The following is a 14,480-nucleotide window of genomic DNA, read 5'->3' on the forward strand; positions in this document are numbered from 1 at the left end:
TTACTTGGATCTCTTCAGCACTGGGTTTTTCCCAGGACACTTGGTTATGGGGTCTCATGACATTAGGGACGCTTCACTCATTGACTAGCTTAGCTTCCCAGGTCATTGACTTCTCGATGTGATTTTTGCTTGTGGCTCACTTGGGTCTTGGTCAGTGCTCCTCAGCCCAATGTCCACGGGAGGTAACCCAAGTCCATGCCTCAAAACCAAGTACAGAGGACTCGGTCTTTCATTTGCATCTTCAGATCAAGGAACTTGGTTAGTGCTCCTCGGGCACAATGTCTATGGGAGGTGACCTAAGTCCGTTCTCGCGCTACAAGGATTCTTAATCTTCAATCTCTAGACGCTAAGCCTACTCCACTCCAAACAAGCTTGGTTTCTTAGGTTGCAGAATCAAGACTTCTTAATTTCTTAGGTTTTTCTATTGTCAGAGTATTGACACTAGGCTTACTCTGCTTTTAACAAGCTTAGTTTCCTAGGTCATCCTCCATAAGGCGTGGTACTCCGTGAGGCTACCCTAACTCCATGCCCCCCAAGTGATCAGAGACTAGTCTGTGTTCACTTGTTCAGGCCAGTGAGCGGGTGCTCTTCGAGTAGTACATACAAAATAAAGGAGCTAACAAATATAAGCATAATCTAAAAAAAATTATCGTGTTTTTTCTACACGGTTTCCATTAACTGTGCTCGGAGGCTGCAAGGAGATTACAACAATTAATAAATTTACTGCTCATATCACTGGTAATATCGGCGAAGATGCTTGACATTCTAGGTGTGGGGTATCAATTCCCCATTCAATTGGGCTAATTTGTATGTCCCCGTACATACAACACTCTCAACTTGGTATGAGCCCTCCTAGTTAGGTCTCAACACCCACGCACCAGGGTCTCAGGTGGCTAAGAAGACTCTTCGCAACACCAGATCTTCGACCCCAAACTTTTTATCCTTCACTTTAGAGTAAAAATATATGGCTACTATCTATTGGTAAGATGCTACTCAGAGCTGAGAAGCTTCACGAAGCTCCTCCACAAGGTCCAGGGACTCTCGGAGTAAAGCATGATTTGTTGTCGGATCTTACGTATTCAATCGATGCGTGGGGATTGCTAATAACTCCATTTTAGTGTCATTTTAGAATGTGTTTTTGTGGTAATCTTGAGTCTTTATGTTTGTTTTATGCAAGATTATGCTTGTGTTTGTCTTTGTTGTAGGTCGGTACTTTGGATCATGAGCTAAAAGTGAAAAGAAGAAAAAATGGTGGAAAATGGAGCTTTTGGTGGGTGTTCGACTCAAATTGGTGCTAAGGATGAATTATAATAAGTTTTTGATGAAGGAATGATGTCAAAAGGTTAAAATCTAGAAGAAAAAAAATATAATTAGAGTAGCAGCATGGGCTTAAGGACCGCGACTCTAACAAAGTCAGAGGATGAAGGTTTGCTGAAAGGAATTAGAGTCGCGGCGCTAGAAGAAACAGAGGCAAAACCCAAGAGGTCCATGGAGATACGGGTCGTGACCTGGGTTTAAAGGGCCGCGATGCTTGGAAGGCTAACCAGATTTTGAAGTGCTTTAAAAAGACACAGGCCGCGACCTAGGAAAGGCCAAGTCACAACCCGCCTATGAAAAAAAGAGGAATTCATGTGTTTTTAGTATAAATTCATACTTTAGGGTTTAATTAGGGTTAGGTCATATTTTAATTACGAATTTAGAGAGTAAATTTGATTCTGAGACAATTTTTTTTTCTGCAATTTCATATTTTTATTTCTTCTTCAAGTCTTTGAATTTTATGTTTCTGAATAATTATTTTGTTGTTTTAGTCATGTCTGATATGAACTAAACATCTCTATCTAGGGGTTAATGTAGTCGCTTGGATTTCTATTTAATGTTATTATGATGTTCTATTAATTCTTCTTATTTATTCTAATTTATATAATGTTTGTTAAATGCTAGTAAATATTTGATCAATATTAGCTTGACTTATGATTTTGATTCAAAATTTGAAAGATGAGAATTGAATATGTTATCGTTATATAGACATGGTTACATATTGGACGAAAGTACCTGTATGGCTTGTGTAACAATTAGGTTTCTATGCTTTATGTCTGCTATATGTTTAAGTTTATCACAGAGATGTAAAAAACCTGCATATAGGCTGTGATCTTATATATTGAAAAAGAATAGGAATCAATTTATGTTAACCTACTATTAGAATAGGAAGAAAGAAATTTAGAGCCGATTTATAAAAATAATAGAATGAAAAGTTAATGAAGTTAATACCCTAGGTCTTTTAATTATTGATTTTTATCCTTTGATTAAGTGTTTTGTTTTTAGTTATTGAAATTGTGTTTGTAGTTAGATTTATCCATCTTAATTTTACTTGCCAAATAGAAAGTAAAGAGCAATTATTGGTAATTGGTTAATAGTCTCTGTGGGACGATATACGTTCTTTCAGAATTTATTACTTGAAACGGCCACGTACACTTGCGTGCATATTTTATCGATCAATTGTTGCCCCAATCGAGAGCATGGCCTCATACCTATAGGCCATAGAGAATGGCGAGTGGTCGGTGGAGGTCTTGACAGTGGTGCGGTAACTCCACAATGCCCTAGGCAGCTCCTCGGGCCAAACTTCTTTCGCCTGTTCAAGCCTTTTCTTCAAGGTGGATTTGAGTGTCTTGTTGACTGCTTCCACTTGTCTGTTTGCCTGTGGGTGGGCCACGAAGGAAAAGCTCTTCATAACCCTGTGCTTCTTACAGTCTGTGAACACCTCACTGTCAATTTGCAGGCCATTGTCTGAGACTATCTTCCTCGGGAGCCCATAGTAGCAAACAATATTCTTGATGAAGAAGTGTAGTGCCTTCTTAAAAGTGATTGTAGCGAGTGGCTTGTCCTTGACCCACTTCATGACATAATCGACCACCACTATTGCATACTTCACTCCTCATGTTCCCGTGGGCAATGACCCGATAAGGTCAATGCCCCAGACAGCAAAAGGCCAAGGACTAGTCATCTAGGTGAGCTCATTTGGAGGAGCTCGAGGTATATTTGTGAAGTGTTGGCATTTGTCACACTTCTTGACATAGTCCACCGCGTCTCTGTTCATGGTGGGCCAAAAGTATCCTTGTTTCAAGATCTTCTTGGCGAGGCTTTGCCCCCCAGCATGGTCCTTGCAAAATCCCTCACGCACTTCTCGGAGTATCAGACCTGCTTCTTGCTTGAACACACATCAGAGCAAGGGCAATGAATATCCTCGCCTGTACAGTCTACTGTCCATGATAACATAGTGAGGCACCAGGTAAAGCTGATTTCTTGTCCTACGGTAACTCACCAGAGACAAGATACTTCACTATGGGCTCCATCCAATCGTCTTGAGGTTGGACTGCTTCCACTTCCTCGGGGGCTGAGATGCTCGGGGAAGCCAAGTAGTTAATGGGGACTACATTGATCAGTTTAACATCCTTGGTGGTTGTGAGCTTGGCCAAGGCATCAACGTTAGAGTTCTATTCCTATGGCACTTGTTGAATGGTGAATTTTTTGAAGCTGTGTAGCATTTCTTGGGTCCTCGCCAAGTAAGCGACCATTTTTGTCCCTTGGGCCTAATACTCCTTGAGTACTTGATTAACTACAAGCTGCAAGTCACTGAAAATTTCAAGGCTCTCAGCCTTGAGCTTAAGTGTTACTCGTAGCCCAGTAATAAGTGACTCATACTCTGCATCATTGTTTGAGGCCTTAAACCCAAATCTCAGGGTGCTGTGAACCCTGTGCCCCTTAGACGATACCAAAATGAGGCCTTCTCCAACACCGTTTTCATTCGATGATCCATCTACGTATAGCTTCCACGTGGGCCCAACCATTGGTGTGTCCTTAGGTCTCTCGTGGTTTCCAGTGCACTCGACGATGGAATCTGTCAGTGCTTGCCCCTTTATGGCAGTCCTCAGATGATAAGTGATGTCAAACTGACTAAGTCTCCCAGATGACTCCAACTTTTGAAGGACCTGCCATAAGGGGTGGTTCGTGAGGAACTTGATGGGATGCGCCTGGAAATAGGGCCTTAGCTTCTATTAAGCTACCATTAGGCAAAATGTCAGCTTCTCCACGAGCGTGTATGTGGAATCCACTCTGAGGAGTCTTTTGCTTTCATAATACATGAGGTGTTGGACACAACCTTCCTCGTGCACTAAGGCCGCACTAATGACGCTCTCTGAGACATCCATGTAGAGTAGGAGGGGCTCTCCGTCTACGAGCTTTGACAAGAAAGGTGGGTTTTCCATGTGCGCCTTCAACTGCTGGAACGCCTGCTCACACTCCTCCATCCATTCAAACCTTTGACCTCCTCAGAGTATGTTGAAGAGCGGGATGCACTTGTCAGTTTCCTTGGAAACAAAGTGACTCAGGGAAACTATCCTCACGGTGAGGCTCTGAACATCTTTATGCTTTTAGGGGGATGGCAAATCGACCAGGGCTTTGATCTTCACGGGGTTTGCCTCTGTCCCTCGAGCACTAACAATAAAGCCTAGAACTTCCCAAAGGCAACTCCAAAAGTGCACTTCTGGGGATTCAATTTCATCCCAAACCTACGAAGTACTAAAAATACTTCTGCTAGGTCCTTTACATGGTCAGAGGCTGTTCTAAACTTGACTAGCTAGTCTTCTACATAAACCTCCATGTTTTTTCCCAACTGTTCCTTGAACATACGGTTCACGAGCCTTTGGTAGGTGGCATCAACATTCTTCAGCCTGAAGGGCATCACTTTATAGCAATAAAATTCTTTATCAGTTCAGAAGCTAGTGTGTTCTTGATCTGCGACATGCATGGAATCTGATTATAGCCCGAGTACGCGTCCATAAAGGACAAGAGCTCATACTCGGAGGTGGCGTCGATCATTCAATCTATTTTTGGAAGCATGAAATAGTCTTTAGGGCAAGCCTTATTAAGGTCAGAGAAGTCTATGGAGGTCCTCCAGGTGCCATTTGGCTTGGGCATGAGGACTGGATTTGAGACCCACTTGGGGTATTGGGCATCCCGAATGAATCTCTTTGCTAGAAGCTTGTCTACCTCCGCCTTTAAGGCTTCCCCCTAGTCTAGTCAAACGTTCTCCACTTTTGGTGAATTGAAGCGACGTTCAGATCGACATTCAAGGCATGACAAATGGGGCAAGTCACATCGGAGTGAGACTAGGCAAAAATGTCCTGATTTCCCTAGAGAAAGCCCACCAGTGTATCTCAGACATCTGTCTTCAGATTCTTCCCGACCTTGGTCTTCCTTTTAGAGATGGAGGCATCAAGGGCCAGTTCCTCGACTTCCTCCATGGGCTCAACAACTCTCTCCTCCTAAACTCGCGGGTCCAAATCATTAGTTTCATCAACTCAAACAACCTGCACCTCTACCTCCTCGAAAAGAGGATGCTCGGGGGCTAACTCCTCAACTACAATTGCTGGTTGCTTGAGGGACTCATTGTAGCACTGCCTTGCCTCTTTTTGGTATCCTCAGACTGTGCCAATCCCCAATTCCGTGGGGAAATTCATGCACATGTGCCGAATAGAGGTGGTTGTCCCGAATTCCACTAAGGTAGGACGCCTCAAGATGGCATTATACATCGAGGAGCAATCCACAACCACAAAGTTGTAGTACTTAAAAGCTTGGCGAGGCACTTGTCCAAGTGTCATGAGTAGCTTGATCTAGCCCATTGGTATAAGACCTACCCCTAAGAACCCATATAAAGTTGAGGTGCAAGGGGAAAATTCGCTTGTGGTCAACCCGATCTTCTCGTAGGCTAACTTGAACAGAATGTTCACTGAACTCCCGTTGTCCACCAGGATCTGAGCCACCATCTTATTGGAAACCTGGCTCTCGACCACAAAATGATCGTGGTGTGGAAATTGCACTCTCTGAGCACTATCCTCGAAGAATTTGATGACTTGTTCGGTCAACCTTAGCATCTAGGCTGGAAATTTAGCTAATGTCAGCACCTCATCATCATGATTTAAGGCCCGCACATACCTATTCTACGAGCCTCGGGAGGTGCCCCCCAAGTGGGGTCCTCCGGAGATGGTACCCACTTACCCATTCACTGGGGGAGGTCCGTGGACTATCTGTTGTTCTGGAGTTGCGGGCACTGTACCCAGAGCATGGGGAGCTATGGGCTGCGCATGTGTTCCTGTGGCCAGGGCTTGAGGTTGGCGTGTTCCATCTCGAGCATACTGGCGGAGGTGTCCAAGCTTGATAAAGTTTTCGATCTCATCTTTGAGTTGGCGGCAGTCATTGGTGTTGTGCCTCACATCGTTATGAAAACGACAAAATTTATTAGGATCTCGCCTTTCCCTGTCTCTCTGAATGAGTTGTGGCCTCTGATAATGAACGTGCTATTCTGTGGCCACAAAGATGTTCTCCTAAGATTCCACTAAGTCAGTGTACTCGGGGTAATGTGAAACATACTTCTCGTTGGGGTAGCTCCCTGTCCTGCCCTTCCCCTTGCCCTCGCATCTACTATTGCTGGGGGTCTGGCTTGGTGCGGAAGACTGGGATGGAGCAGTAACTCTAGCATTGAAAGCAGGCTAATAAGCACTGTATCCAGTGGGCGCTTCTCCATATCCCATCGAGGCGACACTGATACCAGCGGTGGCACAACACTAAAGCTAGCTGGCAGAACAATTGGACTGGGCTGGGCTTCCACCACACTATGTTGGACAAGAGTGCAGGGTGGATATTGGGCCCCCGAAGCCATAGAGCTTGGCATCATCGGAGCAAGAAAGCTGACGGACCCACCAAATGCTCTATTATGGGCATCTTCCCAGCTAGTATACTCTTGTGCTTGACGAATGAAGTCTTCGAGCCTTCGTCATCCTCTGCGATGAATGTCATCCCATAACGGGGACCCTGCGCGGATGCCGGCCTAGAAGGCCATCAACTGCTGGCCATCGTCGGCCCTCTTGGTCCTCACAGCTTCCTCCTTGAAGCGCTTGATGTAAGCTTTGAGAGTTTTGAAGGGTCCCTGCTTTATGTTGACCAAAGCGTTGACCTCAAATCTCACCTTCCAAGCAACTATGAATTTTCTTTGAAATGAAGACGAAAACTGATGCCACGAATGAATGGATCTCGACCTGTGTTTCTTGAACGATTCATCTGTTGGTCTCGTCAAGGTAATCAGGAACACACGACACCTGGCGTCTTTGGAAACGTGATGCACCGACATCATCCTATTGAACTTCGAAAGGTGGTCGGTGGGATCTGTACTTCCATCATAGGACGTGATGGAAGACATCTTAAAGCCTTGTGGTAACATGGCTTCCACAATGTGAGGAGCGCATGGCTCCCCATCTTGGTCCTCCAAGTCAGAGTCATGGACCTACCGTTCGGTCATTTTGAGCATTATCCTCTTCAATCTCTCTAACTCCACGCGGACGGGGTCGCGATCTTGGTTTTTGGGCATTGAGACTGTCCTGGAGGTCTGATTGGTCCTTCCTCTCGGGTTTGCACCCAAAAGCCTTGCTACCCCTACAAGCATTCAGGTCGTCTCGTAGGTCAGTTGGGCCTTGGAATGCATCATTGCCCTCAGGGTATGCTACTTCCGTTTCCCCGTCGGACTCAATATTTTCATTGCTAACCGAGATGTTGATGTCACGTTCTCGGTTAACGGAGATGTTTCGCCCGTTGGCTCCTTGGCTGTTGTTCCTATTGTGTTGGAGAGGTGTTGAGGGGACACCACCTCTAGGCCTTGCGTGATCCATATTGGCATGCCTAGGCGGAATGCCCTAGGCTCCACGGGCGTTGACGACCTGGCGGTGTCCTTGGGCACCTAGGCCTTTACCCTTACGAGCTAGCCTCGGGGCTTGGTTGTCTTCAGGGTTTTGACGAGCCTTCTTTTGCTTGAGAGCAGAGTTGTCGTCAACTTGATCCTTGCCACAATTTTGTGGCATAGGTGGGGCTCCAACTCTAGCTGGGTGCACGGGGGGCACACGGGCTGGGTTGACAGGTGGCACTCCAGCTGGGTGCACAAGTGGCACACCAGTTGGGTGCCTAGTTGGTGCTTCACCATGGGGGTCCACTTGCAGCCCTTGGACTGCCAGAGTAGCCTTCATGATGCTAACCATCTTCTGCAGGGCAGCGATATTACCCAGAGTACCCTATGGGGGACATGTCCCTGACAGTGTCAGGGTGTGGCTGCACGATTTCTCCATGTTAGGCGGCGTAGTGGGAAATGCTGATTGTTAAGTGTACGACTCGACACCACTACTCGAGGCTCTTCCAAAAGGTTGTCAGATGATCTTCTGGTGCTCATATGCACAGTGGGTGACACCTGGCAGCTTGTCTAGGTCCTTAGGACAAAATCCTAGACCTAGAGGACAATTGATTGAAGAAGCCGTGAGGACCTCTAAATTGATTCTTGGAGCGTGATCTCACTTGGAGACATCCATACCTCGACGACGGACCTCGGGGGGTGGCCTCCCTTGGAGACATCCACGTATGGCCAACTCGGGGTACCTGGAGGAGTTCATACTTCGAGAACATCATACCTTGTCTTGTCGTTAATTACTCCTAATTACCACATCCCGGGTGGTGAAAACACGGACAACAATTAGTATTTTAGAAATTACATAGATGTAAGTGAGTATCTAAGTAAAATATAGGAATAAAAATAATTTAGTATAAGTGAAATATAGGAATAAAAATGTAAGCGACTATAATTTAGTATTTTTTTATTCAAGGGTGTCATTTGTAATATTATAACAAACAAGGGGTTTTCTTGCTATTTAGTTTTCTTCCATTATCCCCCTTAGGGGAAAAAGAAAAAAAAAACCAGTGAAAACTGAAAAACCTCTCTAAAACCCCCATTATCTCTTATATGTGTTCCTCTCAGTCCCACCAGTCTTCCAAAGATGCATATCTCTCTGACCCTTTTACCCTCCAAAGTTCCTCTGCTATTGTCACCCCACCAACCCATTTCAACCGCAGCACCAAAGACTTACAGAGTTCCACTTCAGACCCGTCTGGGTCCGGTGAACGCCCTCAAAGAGCCCGGGTTTTTGCCAGCCATCGGCCGAGCCATCGAAGATGACGAGTACCGGATTGCCAGGTCGCAGGTCCTCCGAAAAGGGATGGACTTGGAAGGCTATTCGATTGAGGGAATTTCCATTGGTGGGCAAGAGACTTGTGTCATAGTCCCCGAATTCAAATGTGCTTTCGATATTGGGCGGTGCCCCACCAGGGCTATTCACCAGAACTTTGTTTTCATCACTCATGCTCATCTCGATCACATTGTGAGCTCTTCTATTTTTTCTTTATATGAATACCCACCTTGAATTTATAATTATAATTGAAAAATCGTACTTCTTGCATATTCTATGTGATTGAGTTTTATGTACGGATTTAATATAGTTTGAAGAACTCTCTTCAAGTAGAAATTCAAGCTTCATACTTATAACCTTTATAAGTTTGGAACAGTTTTTTTATTATTGTCAGTTTGTGTATTTATGTACAAGTACATTTATTTCTTTTCCCAAATAACTAAGATACCAACCGGCATTTTTAAATATACCTTTTTTTTAACAAAAGTTTTGGTATGAATTTAAACAGTGGAAAGAACTATGGTGAACCCCATTATTGAGAATTAAATAATATTGTAGAGCTTCGAGTTCAAAGTATAGTCCAAGTTTCTAGTTGTCGGGCCAAATTTGTGGTCTTGACTTTTGCATGTGTAATTTGAGATTTTCTTGCTAACGAGCCATTTTGTTCTGTTTGCAATGTAATTGTAATTTGTAAGTATAATCTTATATGATTATTGCATGTTTATTCTTTCAGGGTGGGCTTCCCATGTATGTTGCTAGCCGTGGCTTGTACAGCTTGAAACCTCCAACAATAGTTGTGCCTCCTTGTATCAAAGAGGACGTGGAGAAATTATTTGACATCCACAGGTCCATGGGCCAAGTGGAGCTGAACTTTGATTTGGTTCCATTGGATATTGGTATGCATCTTTAGTTAGCTTGGTTTGCCTCAAATCTTCAGTCTGGAATTAACATGTTCGCATTTAGGTGAAACATTTGAAATGCGGAGTAACCTTGTTGTCCGGCCTTTCAGAACTCAACACGTGATACCTAGCCAGGTTGGCTTTGTTGTATTATTTTGTTTGAGTTTTTATGAAATTAAATAAAGGATTGGTTATCAGACTGCTAGAAGTAGCTTACCTTCGGTAAACTCAGCTTCCACTGTAAAGATTTCTGATTCAGTAGTTAGTGGGTTCTGGCATTAAAAAGAGAAGATAATGCTACCAATCACACTTCTGCATACAAGTTTCATCTTAAAGATGGAAAAGATATCTGAAGGCTAAGTGTTTTAATCATCATTACAATTTTGAAATTTCTTTAAAAAAAAAGGGTACAACTTTCATATTTAAAAGTTTATTTCAAAAGACAAAATGGTCTATGGCTTCAAGCCAACCATCATTTGTTTGTTTGTGACTCGTCTTTTGGGACTTGGGAGCATGGTTTAGAAAATGCATTAATTAGGTTAGGACTGTGGTTACTTATGAGACCTGTGGGTTTTGGGACTTTGAGCGTAGATGATTGTTGTAAACTTCAGTATATATATAATCTTGCAACTTAGTAAGGCTGTGTTTGTAGGCTATAAATATGTAGTTAATTTGTAATGTGCAGGGTTATGTAATCTACTCAGTTAGAAAAAAGTTGAAAAAGCAGTACATTCATCTTAAAGGCAAACAAATTGAGAAAATAAAGAAGTCTGGTGTTGAGGTTTGTAATATCCTTCTGGTGATTTTCCTTTCATCTGTTGCCAAGTGATATATTTTTTTACATCTCAGCTTTTGTTTCAGATCACCGATACTATACTGTCTCCTGAGGTAGCATTTACAGGAGATACAACGTCAGAATATATGCGTGATCCACGCAATGCTGATGCTTTGAGGGCAAAGATACTTATAACTGAGGTAATATAGTTTAGTCTTCTTGAAAAGGCTTTGTGCTGGGTTTATTGGTCATAATCTGATATTTACATGACAAACAAGACAGCTTATTCCTTGCAAAGGAAAGTTTGCTCGCTTTATTGGGAGAATTACCTGACACAAGTAACAAAAGGAGATTGCTATACTATCTAAATAGAGAGTTTTTTGATTTATTTATCTTTTATAAATAGTTACTGGATCTGAAATGAAAGAACCAACCCTAAATTTTTTATTTGTGGTTAGGAAATATATTCGTGCATGCATGCCTACAACCTACATATTTAGAAAATAGGGGTATTTTAGGTGCAACTTTGCAATCCCATTTACCAGATTAGGGTTCATAGACTCGCTACGGATATGAAAGTCTGACTTCTCTTACAAATCCTTCTATATGCATATTTCATCACACTACATTCAAACAAGTCGTTACATGCAAGCTTTTGTACTACTATTTCAAGCCCGTTTGGTGAAATTTTGATTCTGAAGACGTGAAGATTGTTTACAGGCAACTTTCCTGGATGAAAACTACAGCATTGAGCATGCACGTCAACATGGTCACACTCATATATTTGAGGTATGTTGACACTTAGGCTATAGGTTAGGTTCATTAACTGTTAAGCATTGCTTTTTATTTTTTTGATGGTAGAAATTAAGGGGGACATGAAAAGAGGGGAGGGAACAAAATATTTTAAAAGCTTCCTCCATAGATGATGTGAGAAATTTAGTATCGAGTATTTAGTTGCTGCTAAATCTAAAATTGTTGGTTACATGGTAATTGTTACTCCTGTGATCCCTCGTGGGTATGAATCATTCCAGAATAACTAAATTTCATGGTGTGGTTGTAATAGATAATTGTTAGTTATCATGATATATTAGCTTTTACCAAAGATAGTTATTCTCATCTTAAGTGATATTTGACTTTTGTTATCAAAGTTCAACATATAACTGCCAGTCTTTTCTCATACTGATTTGTTTTATTCTGTAACCTGCTTCAAAATGAGATAGATTATGAGAAATGCTGAGTGGATTCGGAATAAGTCAATTCTGCTAACACATTTCTCTTCCCGTTACCATTTAGAGGTAATTAATCTCTTCAATCAACAAGGTCACTTATCATCTTTATTCTCACTTTGGTTGACAATTATTTTTAGCTTCAACCTTTTCTGGAAAAGTTAAGTGATTGAGTGAAGCTAAACTGTTAGACCCTTTTCTTATTTTATTTTTTCACTTTATATCAGGACAGTATCATTTTACATGTACTATGCTATTTTTGTATCAGAAATTTTAGGTTGGTTCTCCTTTTCATTTGCAGGATATTCGTCAGGCTGTATCAAAGTTGCAGTCGAAAGTTTCAGCAAAAGTGGTTCCTCTTACAGAAGGTTTTAGATCAATGCATACATAGTTTAAATTGTAGAGCTCTTGTTCTCCGCTATTAGCTACTATAACAAGGGAGTAGTGGAGAGAGAGATGTAATGCAATCAGTTTTCTGTACATCAATCTTTCCTGATAAATGTTCTCCTATAATATGCAGTAAATTATTTTGCAAAACAGAGTAGTAGACATTATTAGTTTATGACTAAACATACATTACAGTTCAAGTGGTACATCTGTACTGTTTATCGGGTATGATTCTTCACATGAAATCTTTGTGGGCCCAAATGAGTCAGTTGTGTCGATCATGATTGTTGCTAAATCCATTGTATTCGCTTGCATTCGAAGAAGTTTACATTCATCTCAAGAGCACTACATTATAAAAAATTATAATGAATGGGTACTTAACTGCAACTATTAACAAAGATTTAGCATTCATGCCATCAAAAGAATTAATTTGGCTGGTACTTTAGTGTAATTATTAGTAAAGATTTGTTATTATTGTCTCAACAAAATTAATTTAGTATTTAAATGCAATTATTATGAAAATTTTAGTATTTTTGCTGCAAACATCTCTACTTTCTTTATACAAATCAACATTCTATGCTCATTAATTGAATAACGTTGTGTTTGGAAAACCACCATGTAATTGGAATTATGTGATATTTACTCAATTTAACGTGTTTGTTTGACCATGTAATTACACAGTTTTTATGTAATTGGAGGTAATTGAGGGATCTCGATTACACTCAAATTCTCACAACCCAATGAGAATTGGGTGTAATTATACTGTGTAAATACTAATTACTATCAATTTTAAATAGTATTTATTACATAATATTATTTTTCTGTGTAATTAGTAACTGTTTTGCCAAATATGACAATAGTAATTCATAAGTAATTATCACTTTATATCCAAACTCACCTTGTATTTTAAAATATAGTATACTTACTTATATATGTAATTAATACCCTAATAATTACAAGGCCTAGTAATTACACAGTTGTTTCCAAACATGCCCTAAACTATAGATATCAAGAAACACTTCCGCAATACATGCATTAGGCCAACCATAATGACAGCTTTTGCAAAGATCAAAAGACAAAAAAATAGGTTGCCCTTTATTGATATCAAAACATTGTATATATACACTTATATCATAATCTTGTAGTGATTCATATCTTCTATTTTAGGAATTACTATTAAAAGACATCAAAGAGCAATAAGCAAAGCTGACTGACTATCACAAAATAATGGGATAGCTTTAGAATGGTGAACTCCTAAACTCAACAACAAACCTTTGAGCCACTTAAACTCACATGTGATGGCCCCCATAGAATGATATTCCGCCTCAGCTGAAGACTTGGAGACGGTGTGTTGTTTTTTCATTTTCCATAAAATAGGTGACTGTCCGAGAAAGACAAGCCAACCTATCAAGGAGTGGCGTGTGAGAGGACATGCGACCCAGTCCGAATCACACCACCCTTGTAACGATAAGTCAGTGTCTGCTCGCAATAAAATGCCTTGACCTAGAGTTCCTTTTAAATATCTCACAACGCGTAGAGCTGCCTCCTAGTGCTCATGTTGAGGATCTTGCATAAACTGAGATAAAATATGAACTGAATAAGCCAAGTCAGGCTGAGTGACCGACAAGTAGACAAGACGACCTATAAGACGTCGATATGACTCTGGATCAGAAAGTTTAGCACCTGTAGCGAAGCCTAACTTATGACTATATAGGAAACTCTGCCGGTTTGCCCCCTAAAAGACCAGCCTCGGTAATGACGTCAAGGGTATACTTTCGTTGACATAGAAACAAACCAGATGAACTGCAAGCTACCTCGATACCAAGAAAGTACTTAAGCGCTCCAAGATCTTTCATACGAAACCAATCACTTAAGTAGGCCTTAAAGGATTGTAACGCAGCAGAATTGTTGCCAGAAATAATCAAATCATCAACATACACCAACACATTAAGCTGAACTCCATCCTTGGTGTAAGTAAATAAGGAATAATTAGAATAAGATTGGAGAAAACCATACCCTTTCAAAGTCGTAACAAGCTTTGCAAACCAGCAACGAGGTGCTTGCTTCAATCCATATAAGGATTTTCTAAGGCGACAAACCAAGTTAGGATCCGAGCACTCGAACGCAGGAGGAAATT

The 14,480-nt window shown here is 41.4% G+C and overlaps 1 protein-coding gene across 3 annotated transcripts; it reads left to right on the plus strand.

The window, feature by feature from the left end:
• Window positions 1-8,782: 8,782 nt before the first annotated feature.
• LOC133818433 (tRNase Z TRZ2, chloroplastic) lies at window positions 8,783-12,621 on the plus strand. Of its 3 annotated transcripts, none has more exons than XM_062251296.1 (8): window positions 8,786-9,248; window positions 9,790-9,952; window positions 10,020-10,090; window positions 10,623-10,736; window positions 10,817-10,930; window positions 11,451-11,519; window positions 11,951-12,025; window positions 12,258-12,621. In XM_062251296.1, the coding sequence occupies exons 1-8, from the start codon at window positions 8,868-8,870 to the stop codon at window positions 12,345-12,347; spliced, it is 1,077 nt and encodes a 358-aa protein (XP_062107280.1). In that variant the 5' UTR covers window positions 8,786-8,867; the 3' UTR covers window positions 12,348-12,621. The 3 variants fall into 3 exon arrangements, with proteins under 3 accessions (XP_062107282.1, XP_062107280.1, XP_062107281.1); XM_062251297.1 differs by having other exon boundaries at window positions 8,788-9,248; window positions 10,641-10,736; XM_062251298.1 differs by lacking the exon at window positions 11,951-12,025 and having other exon boundaries at window positions 8,783-9,248.
• Window positions 12,622-14,480: the final 1,859 nt, after the last annotated feature.

The sequence above is a fragment of the Humulus lupulus genome, chromosome 2 (genome assembly GCF_963169125.1).
Source record: "Humulus lupulus chromosome 2, drHumLupu1.1, whole genome shotgun sequence".
In the NCBI taxonomy this organism is placed as follows: domain Eukaryota; kingdom Viridiplantae; phylum Streptophyta; class Magnoliopsida; order Rosales; family Cannabaceae; genus Humulus; species Humulus lupulus.

Coding starts and splice junctions, on each gene's coding strand:
- LOC133818433 (XM_062251296.1), top strand. CDS start 8,868: ATGCATATCTCTCTGACCCTTTTACCCTCCAAAGTTCCTCTGCTATTG. Junction 9,249..9,789: donor ATGCTCATCTCGATCACATT/GTGAGCTCTTCT, acceptor TTATTCTTTCAG/GGTGGGCTTCCCATGTATGT. Junction 10,091..10,622: donor AACACGTGATACCTAGCCAG/GTTGGCTTTGTT, acceptor ATAAATATGTAG/TTAATTTGTAATGTGCAGGG.